The following is a 14400-nucleotide window of genomic DNA, read 5'->3' on the forward strand; positions in this document are numbered from 1 at the left end:
TGGAACATGGTAACAGCGAAACTGACTGTTTAATACGTCAGACAGAGAGAGACTGAGTCAGTGTGGAAGAAATATTACCATTTGAAACCACAATAACTTGCGCAGTAACAAAAAAAAAAAAAACAGGCCGGTGTTAAAACAATAGTTCAGCACAGTATTTCCGTGTAGACAGACCTTTTCCTCCCGGCCGCCCCCAGGGGGCCGTGCCACACACTTTAAGAAACACAACTAAAAGTTAAGGGGAGGAGGGTAATGTCTAAACCAAGTAACTGAAATTTTTCATGGAAAATGCTTTCAGACACCAATTAATATGTGTTGAAGAGACCATTGCAACAGAAATTATCTCATGACCTCTCTGATTTATCTGGTGACCCTTCCAAGTGGCCTGACTCTTAGGTTGGCAACCACTGGACAACACTAGCTGTGTACCACTGTATATAAAGTAGTGAAAAGTAGCTCCAGTTAGTCGACTAGCAAAATCCAGTTTACACACAGATTCATTAATCTGATGAAGTAATACACTGTAAGATAACTCTCAAGGCTCATTTTACTGAAGAGCAAATCATTTTACTTTTGATACTTCAAGCACATTTTACTGATAATAGTTGCACACTTGCGTTTAACTAGGATTTTGAATGGAGTGCTGTAAGGTATAATGGAGGACATTTTAAAGTCTGCTCATGGTACTTTTACTTAAATTAGTATCTGAATGCGTTTCCCCCTGCTGATCAGTGGTTAAGTTGTGAAATGGGGAAAGTTCAATAATATGCATTAGCAGAAGCCTCAGACGCAGTAACAGAACACATATGTGAAGTATGCGAGTGTCGACTGATCCACCTCAGAGAGATGAGACAGTCATGGATGATATCACAGCCCCTCCATGTCTAATCAGCTCCATATGTCCGCTGGGTGTATCTGCCTTTCCACTACCACTGGTCAGCCGCCAGCCAATCAGGACTCCAGCAAACTCCTCTCACATGTCCTGCAGAGGAAAGACAGGGGGGCGGCGAGTACTGCAGCCAAGAGTTTCATGGCAGAGTGGGGAGGGAGGGCAAGCCTCCAGTTGATCACTGAACAGCCACATATCATGTCCAAAATAAGTCAAACACACACACAGCACTCTTACATACTGTTTGGTCAGTTGCTACTTCTTTTCAAACTGAAAATTAAGCTTTCAAAGCTGCTCTGAACTACAGAAAAAGAAAACTTGTGATTTTTTTTTTTTTTAGGTTCTTGCTATGGTAAGTTTTTTCTGGTGGTATGAGCTTTTTGTTTGTAGATATATGTTACCATGTGAGTAAGATCAATTGGCCTGCACTGTTGCCATGTTTTTTATATTACCACTGGAGGGCGCCAAAGCCAAAAGGTTTGTGGCTTAAAGTCCTTGTCCAGCAGTTGATTAAACTGCCTTTTTAAAAAATGAAAATAATCCCTCTCTCTCCTAAAATGGCATTGATGTAACTCTACACCATTCCTTCCTCTAGAATGTGTAGATCTATACAGTCCCTCCTTTCTCCACTCACCCCTCACCTCTCGCTGCAGCATGAGCACACCAGCTCAAAACTGCTCATACACTATAAAACTACTCTACACTGTACATGTTAAATTAAACTTGAGTTTCATTGAAGGAACTATTTATATACAGACATCAGCAGAAAGCAACATATTGTGAAGTCATGACCAAGTTTAATACAAGTTCATGAGGACAAAGAGGTAAAAATAAAGAATACTGACAGAAATTTAGGTTTGTATTAATTAAATTAAAATTTTGGTCACTAGGAGGCAGAACTCAAAACAAGGTAAAAGTCACAGCACCGCATATGATCAGAGCGTTATTCTGGCTACTTTGTTAGCAACCAACTGCTTATTTACACATCCAGCAGCTATACAGCAACATAATAATTCACTAGAAGTCAGGTTTGGTTTCAGCTGATGCATTTGAGCCCTTTAAGCTCTGATTTGTTCTCCACCAACTCCTCAGAAAAATATCTGGCTCTTTAGCTGCAGGAAGCGAAAATAGGCTGCAGATTTTATTGTTCTCAATAAATTCATCAGAATCTCCTCTACTTTCAGTTACGTGATTGGATGTTAATTTAAAAAGTACTGATTTATGTAGCTTAGGTTAAGAAAATTATCCCTATTCACAAACTAAAGCACTAAAGAAGAATGTGAAGGATAAGAGAACAAAAATACTGCAGGGTCAAAATTCCTCAGCTTCTCAAATGACCACTTCAATTTTAAAATGAACAATCTGGAATTTCTTGTCATTTTTCATATATGTATATGTGAGGTATGTTCGCATACACATTTAGAGAGTTTGACATACAAGTGAAATAAACACAGATATAAGCCTGATTTACTCCAAAGTTTACAGATATCACTCATTTTCTGGTTTCCAACCACATCCCACTGTTCTCCTCAGCACAGGGTTTAACTAAGCATTAACTTCATGTGGGTCATTCCCTGGTCATCCGCTCAAGACGGTCACACTGTGTGGTTGAAAGGTCAAGAATAAGGTAATGAGTGCATCTCCTCAAACTACTGTTTGCAAATATATTTTAGAATCAAGAAACATAACAGACTTGGATTAATTTTGTCTAGTGCCAGTTTGTAAATTCAAATATTTCATCATAAAACTGGGTTGCACTTGTATCTTTTGATTTGTAGCAGTACAATCTCCGTTGTGCATCTTCTGTTTGAAAGTTATTTTTTTTGAGAAACCCTCCTAGCTATCAGCTGTAAAAAACACATAAAACTGCATGACGACTTAGTTATAATTTACTTGTTCCTGCAGGGCTTTCCGACAGACCAAACTCCTTCAGTAGTTCTCATTTTAACCCTGTTTTACAGACATCAGATCTGAAAGACACAGGCCACAACACAGCTGTGATTGCCTGTATTTGAAGTGCATGGCATTAACACTGTTGGGGTTCATGAGGACCATGCTCTACAAACACATTCACTCTTTTACTGTGAGGCACTTTGGAAAACAATGTCAATAAAAAGACAAAAAAACAAAACAAAAAAAACAAGTGCTGTGCAAGATAATCTTTAGTTGGCTAACAGAAAGTTGCTGTCGTTGCTGCTGCCTCTTTGGAGCTCTGTGACCAAGTTGTGGAGTTTCTCTGACAGTGCCACCTGGTGAGAGAGAAAGCAACAGGCTTGGTAAAAAAAAAAAAAGTCCTTCAGCTATGGAGAGTATAGTAAATGAAAGTCTGTTTTGGGATCGTAGAGAAGGTTTAAGTTGCTCTGTGCATTTGCATTCGATACAGATTGGATCGAGACTCACTGTGTAAGAGTCTGGCTCCTGCAGCCTCTTGTGTCGAGGGTGCAGAGCTTGGAGGGAGCTCTGGACCTTTGCTCTAGTTTCTGCAGCACTGCACAGAGGCTGCGTGACCTAGAAAATGTGGAAGACACAGTCATAAAGACAAAACTCCTCCACAGCATAGTCTTGCAAAAACGCCTTGTTTTGTACTGGTGATGGACCTCAAGAATACAAAGTTAGTTTGTGTTTTTAAATGTGATTCTACATGCTTTTAAGGCAGCATTATAGATGTTGTTGCTGCCACTGTATATCTGTTGTTTAGTGTTATTAAAAAATCTAATCTAAATACTGTACATGCCAAAATTCTTCTTAAGCCACAGAGGATCCTAACAGTTGTGTTTTACTCTTTAATGCTTTTAATCAAGTGCATCATTATGAATCAAACCATCTTAATAAAACATTTCTACATGTAACACAATGCAAGTTGTCTATGCATTTCCATTAACAAACAGTCTTCTGCACAACTACAATAACAATCATTTTAAAAAAGCAAATGGTCTACCAGTGTATTTTATGTTATGGAGACATCAGCCTTTGAGCATTCATGGTAAGCCCTCACCTGTCCTTTCGTGAACACTTCCTGACGCAGACAGGTGACTTGAGCTGGAGTGATGGAGACAGCGGAGTTATCACACCCCAGAGGGTAGCAGCTCAGCGGGAGTCCTGCCTCTGGAGGAGTCTCCACTGCCAGACACAGCAGGTCCAAAAAAGGATGGTCTGAAGAGCAGAAATGAGTAAGAAACAAGTTTGAGTGACATCAGTGACCCAGTCCAGAAAACTAAACTGTTGGCTGAATGTTGCTATACTGAGAAATCACTATTGGAGAAAGTAAATATGTAAAGAAAGTGATACAAGAAAAGAAGCCCAAGTTGAAGTTGTTCTCGGACTAAACCTGAAAATTTGCATCATAAATGTCTTTGATGTGTAATATAGATGACAGGCGCTTTATATACAGCACTGATTTCACTTCCCAACAAAGAACAAAAGTGAATCATTTTAAATCATGTGATGAAAGCAGAATGAGCAGCATATACAGCTAAGCCCCACATTTTTCAAAGCCATGCCAAATTTTTATATTTCATAGTTAATTTCTATTTGACCAACAGGTTTCTTATTGCTGGAAAACATATTAAAAAAAGACAAAAGCAAGTAAAACACTGTGTTGAATATATTTATAATTTCTCTGTGTTTTTTGTGGACATTTTTAATAAAAAAAGACAATGTCCAAAATTATTCATATCATCATCCCAGCAAATGTTATGGTATAGGAGCTGAGTTTTATCAAGGTTTAAACATTTTGTAGGGTTATGACAGGCAGGCATTTTCAGTGAAAATGCAAAAAATTAACATAGAAATAGTGCCTAAATACCTTATTCAATGTGTGCTTTGGAAACCTATGATAAAAAAAATTCCCCAGAAATACAGAACTTAGCTATGTACATGTTTTTGCTCTAGATACTTAACTGATTACAGCGGCTATAACCCATTCTTGGGTTCTTCGTGAAAATGATCTAAGAGGATTCTGGTTGTGACTATTTACAAGTTAAGTACTTTATCACATTGATTTAGGACTGCAGAAAAACAAACTATTTTCATACGGCAGTCTTGCATATTGGATCTCAAGACTGCCAACTGGGTAAGTGCACTCAGAAATGCTAAGAGAGGGGCTATAGTCCTCGACGCAGCAGTCATAGGTTCGAATCCCGCTTACGACCCTTTGCTCTACTGCTCTACAAAAATAATGTAGGCAAAAACATAAAATAAAGCTAAGACATGGCTATTATTGTAGCAGCATGGTAAAATATTAATTATTACCAGATGACCCAGCCATAACTAGCATAAGAGTTCAATAATAAAAAGCTGCCATGCTGCAGTTCTTGGGATGGGAACGTTATGCAGCTGCAGACAAAAGGTGAAGCAGCTAGTTCACACTAATTCTCACCGTCGGCGTCCATTAGCCGGTAGACAGCTTTTCTCCCAGGAACAGTGCTTTTCTCTGGATCCTCACTGATCTTCATCCTGGGCCTTCCTCTCACCTCCACCAGCTTGTATACACACATGAATAATATCATGCACTTGTTAACATGACTGAAAGACTGAGAGACGACTGAATGTGCACTATACTTTTATCAGATTACCTTATACACACAGCCCAGTGAGGGTTGTTTTGTGCATGTGACTAGATGTGTTCCAACACCAACCACATTGATCTCATTCTCCTGAAACAAGGAAACGACAAAATGAGCGACTGAGTCACACTGAATAATCCTGCACGCTCACGCCCTTTACCTTCTTGTTGAGCTCAGCCATGCTTTGCTCTGAGATGTTGTTGGTCCCAACGATGATCAGAGAATCAAAAGCAGGAATGGAGAAACTGAAGAGATGAACAGAAAGAAAAAACAAGTATGAAAAATCAGACATGCACTGTAGACTTGTGGAGGAATCAAATCACACCTCACGTTTCCAGGTCATAAAGGCATACTGATGGACACATGCAGCACCTCACTCACTGCTCACTGCAGAGTCTGAAAACACGACGGACATCAACAGACTGCCTGCAAAGGTCCCCACTGTCCAGACGAACTCCTACAGGTCTGTGGCCGAGTTCACACAGTGCTAAAGCCACAGCGCAGAAGTTCAACAGGCCGCTACTGAAATCATAAATACACACATTAGATCAATTTGAGACAGATGAAAATAAATGCACTCCATCTTGAGTTGTACACAAAGGTCCACTGTGATGCAAACTACATTTTGCTGCTGATACTAGGAACATCATTCTTTTGCATAATTCAGATACCAACTGTGTGTTCTCTCAAGGAAAGGTTTGTCTCTCATACACGCTCATTTAACAGTAATAATAATAATCTGTGCTGAGAAGGCAAGCTTGACCCTAAGGCCTTGGAGCGCACATGAGGACTTATTGTATATATTTAAGGCTTGCACAAATAATTCTGTAGAGGCCTTGGAGTGCTTCGTTAGTGGAACAGATAGATAAAAGCATGAGAGACTGACCTGCACCTTTCTGTGCCCTCTGTTAGGAGGGTATAACAGACAAACTTCCTTACAAGACTGAGTGTGACTTTATGTTTATGAGGTATATATGTATATATATGTTTGATTGGAATATATAATTCAGATGGGCTTGATCTTTGTAAATTTACTTTTTGTAGAATTCTCACCTGCTGTTTAATGGAAATTTTTATCTGTTTATTTTTTGGAGACGGTGAGGAGGTGCGGGATAAAGACCAGCAAGGACACAAAAGGGGGGAAACCCCACTATGGGAAGGGGCATTTTCAGATTTTTCAATGGCAAGTTGAACATTTAATGCTGTTAATCATAAGAGGAATTGGGTATTGGATATATACAATTACTCATTAGTAGCCTCTCATGTTAAAAGGTTTTCTGAAAAATATACTCTTGGAAGAAGTCAATGTCCACCAGTGCCACCTACTGGTAAAAATAATGTAGAATTCCTGCTGTTGTAACTGAAGGAAGGACATGTACATCACAATACCTTAAATGGCATTACATTGTCAAAATTGCAATACTAGTTAGTGGTACTCGTACAGGACAGGAGCTAAAAATTAAATCATTGCATCATTTTAGAAACAACAGGGCTTCTTTGTCATCTGTCACATACTTATTTAAAAAATGATAGATGTCAACTGGTGTGTACACCAGCCAAAACATTAAAACTGACAGGTAAAGTGAATGTCATTGATCATCTCATTGCAAAACAATGCTTTTCCGGAGATCCTTTGGTCTGCTGTTCATGTGGATGTTACTGTGACACGCACCATCTACATAAACATTGTTGGAGACCATGTATAGCTCATCATGGCAATAACACTCCCAGATGTGAGCGGCCTTTCTCAGCAGGACACCATGCTCTGCCACATAGAGAAACAGCTAAATGAACATTACGAAGAGCCACAGGCATTGACCCAGCCTCCAAACTTGCCAGATTCCAGTCTGATTCTTAGAATATGCTGGAGCAAGCTTGATCCACAGAGACCTCAATTCATAACCCACAGGACCCAACGGATTTGTTGCTAACATACCAGAGTCAGACACCACAGGTCAAATCCAGAGACAGAAATCCAGTATCCATACCCCAGCAGCTCAGGGCTGTTTGGGTGGCACAAAGAGGTCCTACACAATATTAGGCATGCGGTTTTAAAATTGTGGCTGATCTGTGGGTATGCTGAACATGGGTAACCTTTAGTTTGGGTTGTTTATTTTACCATTATGAGGGCATTTAATCACATAAAAGTACAAAAACAGCACTACAAATTCAAGATATATTTGCATCTTTGGGGAATGTAACAGTAAAATATAGGAGTTACCAGCCAACACTGTAGCTGTCAATCACAGGGAGGAAGTTCTGAGGGTAGGCGATGGCATAAGACAAAAAAGCAGCCAACTCGCCCTCACGGATCTTCCCAGGCTCTGCTCCCAGCAGCTCACACACGCGACTCAGCCAGCCTTTTGTTAGAGAAATCACATCGACTGGCTCGGGATCCCCGTTCACTGCCACAAGGGTCTGAGTGAGAAACAACAACAGACAGCTATCAGTAACTATATGACACCATCACAGACCAGAGTTTCTGCAGGGTTTTCAAGGGTTTCAAGTAGATTAAGACATTTTTTTCATACAACAGAGATTTAAATTTAACATTTCTGCTAGTCTCTGCTAGTATTCAGAATGATTGGACCTATAGTAACTTTGAAGTAAACAAATTTATTGGTATTTATTAACCATTTTTATTTATACTACCCAGCAACATACAATCATTCTTAGTAATGTAAATTATGAATTAACGTTAGCTTAATAAGGAAACACATGGGTGGATTAGCTAATTTAAAATAGGTTGCATTTTTGTTGAAATTGACATTTACCCAATACGAGTCCATTAGCTCCATAGGGACAATGGTCAGTGGTGTTAAGACTTCAGTGACTTTAAAAGCACCAAAAGTGAAGGTTTTAAAATGAGCCCACAATTACAGTAAGAACAACATTACCGTCATCACAGTTTACCCCATGCTCCCATATTCGTATGTCTTGACTATGGATAAAACTGACACATACTCTCAACCAATTGTTTAGCCTCTGAAACATTCAAGAATAGTGCAAAAATTTAAATTTGCCAAGTTGGCATTGTCAAGTGATGACTTCAAACTGTGTCTTTTGTCTACCAGCAGTTAAAGTGATGTAAGACAAGGTAAAGCGGCAAAACACACCTTTGAAAAGCTTGAATAATCAGAATGAATAAAGACATTTCTGACAATTAATCGATCATTTCAATTCTTGATTGGAATGATAAATTCTAGAGTGCATGATATTATTATGAGCTTTAGAGGTGAATATTATACTGGTACAGATTGAATCTCTCCAGTTCCTGTCTCATTTGTTCAGTCTGTAGGGACAGAAGTTAAATCTTGTGTTGATCTGGGTTCGAGCTCTATATTTGACCTTTAACTTTTCAATCATTTCATGTTGTTAACAGCAAAACGAAAGAGTTTTACACTGTGCTAACCACTCTCCAACAAAAGTGATGGGGAAAAGAAAGGCAGTGAATTTTTTGCTGTGATGAACAATGCATGTTTTTGGTCTGTTTTGGACAATAAGCAACAATAACATAAGCAAACACAATTTACAGTTAATGAGCTAAAACCACAGGTCTGTTCCTATTCAGATGATCTGAGGAAACATCACATACTCACTTGTGGCCACACCTCCTCCAGGGAGGTAAAGGAAGTGACGTATGAGTGTGCCATGGTTCCTGCGACAGGGATCCCGAACAGAAAACCAGCCTGAACATTACTGGTGAGATCAAACCCTGAAAGACATGTTCCAGCGTGAGTGTATGCATGTGGAATATAAGAAAATCACTTCCTGTTTCTTGCTTATTTGCTGTCATCTAGTAATAGCTATACATTCTTTAAAGGGTGACAATCTTTTCTGACACTGTAATGATCAGAAAAAACGTCTCATTTCTTCATGTATTTTTACTATTTACTGGAGAGACACCGTGCAATGGAAATTAGGTTTAAGAAACTACATTTCTTCAAAAGTTAAGGATAAAGGCTGATAATGTAGATTCAGGTCGATGTATCTCCTCCCAGTGAGTGCGCCTAGATCTTTGTGACTTGTTGAGGAGGTAAAGTGATAGTTGTGCATCACCTCAGAGAAAAGGTCTGGATCCTCTGTACAGACATGAAAAAAATTCACATCTCACTTAGTCTACTCTTACATTTTTGTCATAAAGGGATTGATGTAAGTCTCTATATCCCAACAAAAATTCAAGGACTTTTCAGCAGAACTGCAGAACTTTACACAGAGCAGAGGGGAGACAAGCATGAAAAGAAAGTAAAATATAAACAGTAAAGTATCTAGAGTATATAGAATGATTATTTTCTATATTTGTAGCACATTGGACATTTGGAAAAATGTTGTATATGTTGATTCCTGTTTTTTTTTTATTAATTAATAACCAAAGATATTCAACTTTCATTTTTTCTTTTTTGTTATTTATGGAATTATAACTGTCTCATACTAAACAAAAGACACGTTTGTTTACTTTCAGCCATTATGTTGTTTCCATCGAGGCACAGCACATGACAGCAGTGTGACAGCAGCAAAAAAACACACATAATCTGTTGGGTTTGAGAGGGTTAAGAAAGCAATTTGTAGCTAGGAAATGCACAAATGTGCAAAGGATTTATATAAAGGCTTGACAGAGTGAGTGTCAGAATAAATAATCTTTGACAGACCACACAGCATTCACCTCCAATGTGTGTGTATCGTGAGGCGGTGAGTCCTCCATCTGGTCCCTGAGCCCTCCTGAGGCCCATCTCCAGTAGCTTCCTCCTGGGGCCGGCTGCCAGGCGGAAACGGGCAGCGTTGCTGCACACCAGACTGACAACAGGGATGAAGGAGGACACGACAGCAGCCAGCTGTTTTATAACTTCACATAAAGTCAAACACACAGCAGTATAAAATGCACAGTTTTAGTCCAAAGCAGTAGCTGGTTAACTGAAGATGGAAGCCACTGTGCAACACAGTCCAGAGACCTTAAAACATACAAAGATCAAAGGACTCAGGCAGGAAGAATATGTAGCAGAGGGAAAATCACTGTAAACATGTTTCACTTTAAAATGGCACTTTAGCTTTAGTATGTAAATTCTTTGCCCTTATTTTAAGAAAGAAATTATTCACCTCTTTAAGTACTTAAAAAATTCTTGACTTTGCCTCTAAAGTTACCCTTAAGTCTCTGTATTTCTATAAAAAACTTTTCGTCAAATTGTATATCAGTATCACATGTATTTTTTAACAATTTATTCTTCCGATTGTTCACTACAGTAGTTACAGCATATGCTACTTTCTTTAAATCAAATACATAATTTTATGGCTATTTCATTTCATGAAAATCAGTTATTCCAAATCTCTTCTGCAACAGTTTATACAAACTTTCCCAAAACATATTTGGTATCTTTGGATAGTATTTAAGATAAGATAAAGATAAGATAAACTTTATTGTCTGTCACAATTTCATCTCAAAGTCTGCAGGAAACTAATATAAGTCAGGGGAATGTCCTCTGAAGTGACAGAAACATGTCTGTGTGTGAATAGTTACCTGGCGTAGTTGACAAGACACAGTAAACTGGTCTCGAGAAGCTGAACCACAGCCAGTGGACCTGCCACCTCCATCAGAGGCACCTGCAGGTGTTACACACATGCAGCAGCAGTTACTCCATCTGAACGTCTACAGACTCTGACTGTGACCTTTGAACCACACTTTCACACTGAAGGTCTGCAGCTCACCCTGGCAAACACCACGGTGCCCTCTGGGACGGAGCGGAGCGTTACACCAGAACAGTCAAGGTCTCGGAGGAACTGGAAGAAGGCTGGGTCGGTGGCCGGAGGCAGGACTGAACGCAGGAACTCTACATCTAGAACCATGAAATACACAGTGTTAACACAACAGCTGGAACTCTGTCACTAACACCAACAACAGAGGGCATCCATATATTCATCGTGACACACGTGTTCTTACACAAGCATGCCCTCCATATGTCCTCCTGACTCACATGTCCTCTCTCACAACACATATACAATTACACTAACAGAACTAATGTAATAAGTGTCTGTCCAGCTAATCTAATCCAGCAGACGTCCGTGTTGTGACTGAAATGAAGGTTAGAAGGAACATGTTTGAACTCAGGTATGCATTGGAACAACATCATTAATGTAGCACATTTGAAGCATCCTGATAGACCCCTGACAGGCTCCATTGTTATTGACTGCAGTGGTGAAAAGTAATAATAGGTACATTTATTCAAATGTTGCATGGAAGCAATTACTTGTACTTAACTGAGAATTGTATGCTACTTTGGCTGCACTCTACCAGTAATAATAATAAAAAAAGTATTTTTCCTTCTACATAAATACAGGCACAAATGTAAAAACACTAAATTAAAGTAAAAGCCCTGCATTCAAAAATGTCCCTTGTGAATGATATCATGTACAGTATTATACACTAAAATATTCCTCTACAGGCATAGATTTAACCGCTAAAAACTCATCTGTGTATCACAGTTATACATTTAAAAGTAGTTTTTTTTATGATAATAATCCCTTTAAACCTTCAAATGGCACAGGTATAGCTCTACGCCTTCTCTACAATGTGCAAATCTATGAAGTCCCTGCCTCTCCATCCACCCCTGAAGAGCTGCAGCTTGAGCACACCAGCTCACCAACAAGTTTGCTCAAACACTGTAAAACTACTCAACAACACAATGAAAAGTGGTAATACTGGAATAATTAAGCCACACATGTTCAAACCAAAAAAACTATTCTGCAGAAGAATCCTGGCACAGAAAGTCCCACCCTGCAAATAGACAGGGTTGGTTCCTTTGGTCTATTATGAATGAAGCCCTGGTTCTCTCAATCTGTGTTTTGTCATTGTCAGCTGCAGCTTGATGGCGGAAATGCTCAGTCATGGTGCTGACTGCTCATTTTGCTCATGATGGGTCTTCTAGCATATAAATACACTATATGAACATGTTAACAAGATTGAAATCCTGGTTTTGTTTTCTTAGTAAGTGGTCAAGGTAAAGAATTATATTATTCCCTGTAAGAAAGAATCATTTTTAAAACTGTTCTGTAATTTTCCAGCTTATTATTGAAACTCTCCTACATTTATTTGGCAGCTATAATTACTAGTCAGTGTAGAGATATTATGAACAAACCCAATGACCTGTGTACAGTATAACCTATGATTGATAATCAATAATCTACTTTATGTATGGTTTAGCTACAAGTAAAATGCTTGTTAGATGTTTTTGCATCACTGGTAACAGTCCTGCACGTACAAAAACTTTCAAACTGCAAATCTATTTTGCTGTTGAAAATACTGTAGCACCAATGTGTAATAAAGCATCTCTCTATTGTGTCTGTTTACACATTAAATGAAGGACTACAGTTCTGATAGCTTTTCTGCAGGCTGTACACTTACTTTTAGTTACATTGGAGAGGGGAGGGGACCTCATTTTTGAGAGCTACATGTGCATAAATTTGACATTAATCCACTTTTAGGACACATAATACAAATCAGTTGTTATGGAGTGAACTGACTGATGATGTTATGTCAGATGTGTTTATGGTGCCTCTCAGCTGACTCATCAGTAATAACCGGTGTATAAGAGAACAGGGGGCTGTCCATTCCACACAATGAGTGCATTTCTTTAAAAAGAAAAAAAAAAAAACTTAAGCACATGCTGCTGATTACTGCACACAGGAGATTACGGATTATTCTTGTGTGCTACAGTTCGGATCTGCATGTCAAGTTTGCCCAAACACCGCGCTGGTATTCACGTTTTATCATTAACAGCTTCACGTGTGTTTGCGCGGTGAAGTATTGCGCAACCAGCGGTGGGAGGTGTGTGGACACAGGAATGTCACAACGACCTGATCGATTACTCAACCTCAGTCAAATGGTTATTGGTTGTGTTGATTAATATTAATTTGAAGAACTAGGTCCTAATTGATCTCCTCACCTTCGTCGGAGAAGCGAAAGCTGCGCAGGAACAGCAGACAGTCGTGCAGACCTGCGAAAAGAGAGAAGCCGCCGCCGAAAGGGTTGTCCCTGAAGAAGAGCTCGAACACGGCGGGCTCCTGGTGCCGGCCGGCCCGCCAGTACGCGTACGCCATGGTAAACTGGTAGAGGTCGGTGAGCAGCGGCGGGACCCGCTCCCGGACGGAGCGCTCCATGAGCCCGCATGTGGTCCTGGACGGCGCTGCCATGTTATCCAAGCCCTGGTTCCAGGTTCACTGGTGCCGAGATCTCTGGGACTTGCAGTTCTCTAAAGCCTCCGACTGCTCCACCGAGGGGAGAGGTGGAAACAGAGCGGTCTGACACATGCCTCACAGGCTCCACCAGCTCTGAGGGTGTGCAGCACCGGTTTCACATGACACTTTGTACTGCCAGCATCATTTATTAGATGGTGCTCATTCATAATCTTATCCAGAAGTGTTGTTAGTTGAGATATTGAGAGTATAGACTTTACCCTAATAATTGCACATATTTTAAGTTATTTCCCAATAAAAGGAACAAAAATGAGATGCTATGCTCTTGGCAAAGTAGGGTCACCCCACTTTCTCTCTGTGCTCAGCCCATGTTCCACATTATTATTAATGCGGGTTCAGAAGAGACCAGTGGTTCTCTGTGAGCCTTAGAATTAGTCTTATTTGTGACATTTGAGAACCACTGAACTAGGACTAAAGTTATCAGTTTTAGCAACCAGTTGAAGTTCCACTGGTGGCATCTTTTAAGATATTAATACTTTATTTTTTAATAATAAATCCATTAATAATAATTCAGGTAACCAACCTTTTGAGTTGACCAGCAGAAGAGATGCAGGTGCTGCTGAGGAGAAACACTTCACCCAAAACGTCCCATAAGACTTGGCTCCCTAAATAAATATTCATAATGTAACTAAATCTGCTATTGAGTCTGTAATGCTGATAAAAACATACAGAAAGTTTAGTCCATGCCTAGTATGATGACAA

General features: G+C 39.5%; 1 protein-coding gene across 1 annotated transcript; it reads right to left on the bottom strand.

Annotated features, from left to right (window-relative positions):
• Positions 1-1664: 1664 nt before the first annotated feature.
• On the bottom strand, positions 1665-13635 carry naprt (nicotinate phosphoribosyltransferase). Its single transcript, XM_008284062.1, has 13 exons — positions 13389-13635; positions 11155-11282; positions 10967-11049; positions 10118-10248; positions 9054-9169; positions 7676-7872; positions 5836-5976; positions 5615-5699; positions 5464-5544; positions 5268-5370; positions 3885-4042; positions 3290-3397; positions 1665-3138 (listed from the first exon to the last, which is right to left on the bottom strand). Exons 1-13 carry the CDS (start codon positions 13633-13635, stop codon positions 3052-3054), a joined length of 1665 nt encoding a protein of 554 aa, XP_008282284.1. The 3' UTR covers positions 1665-3051.
• Between the last annotated feature and the right edge of the window lie 765 nt (positions 13636-14400).

This window comes from Stegastes partitus, unplaced genomic scaffold (genome assembly GCF_000690725.1).
Source record: "Stegastes partitus isolate 25-593 unplaced genomic scaffold, Stegastes_partitus-1.0.2 Scaffold342, whole genome shotgun sequence".
Taxonomy (NCBI): Eukaryota; Metazoa; Chordata; class Actinopteri; family Pomacentridae; genus Stegastes; species Stegastes partitus.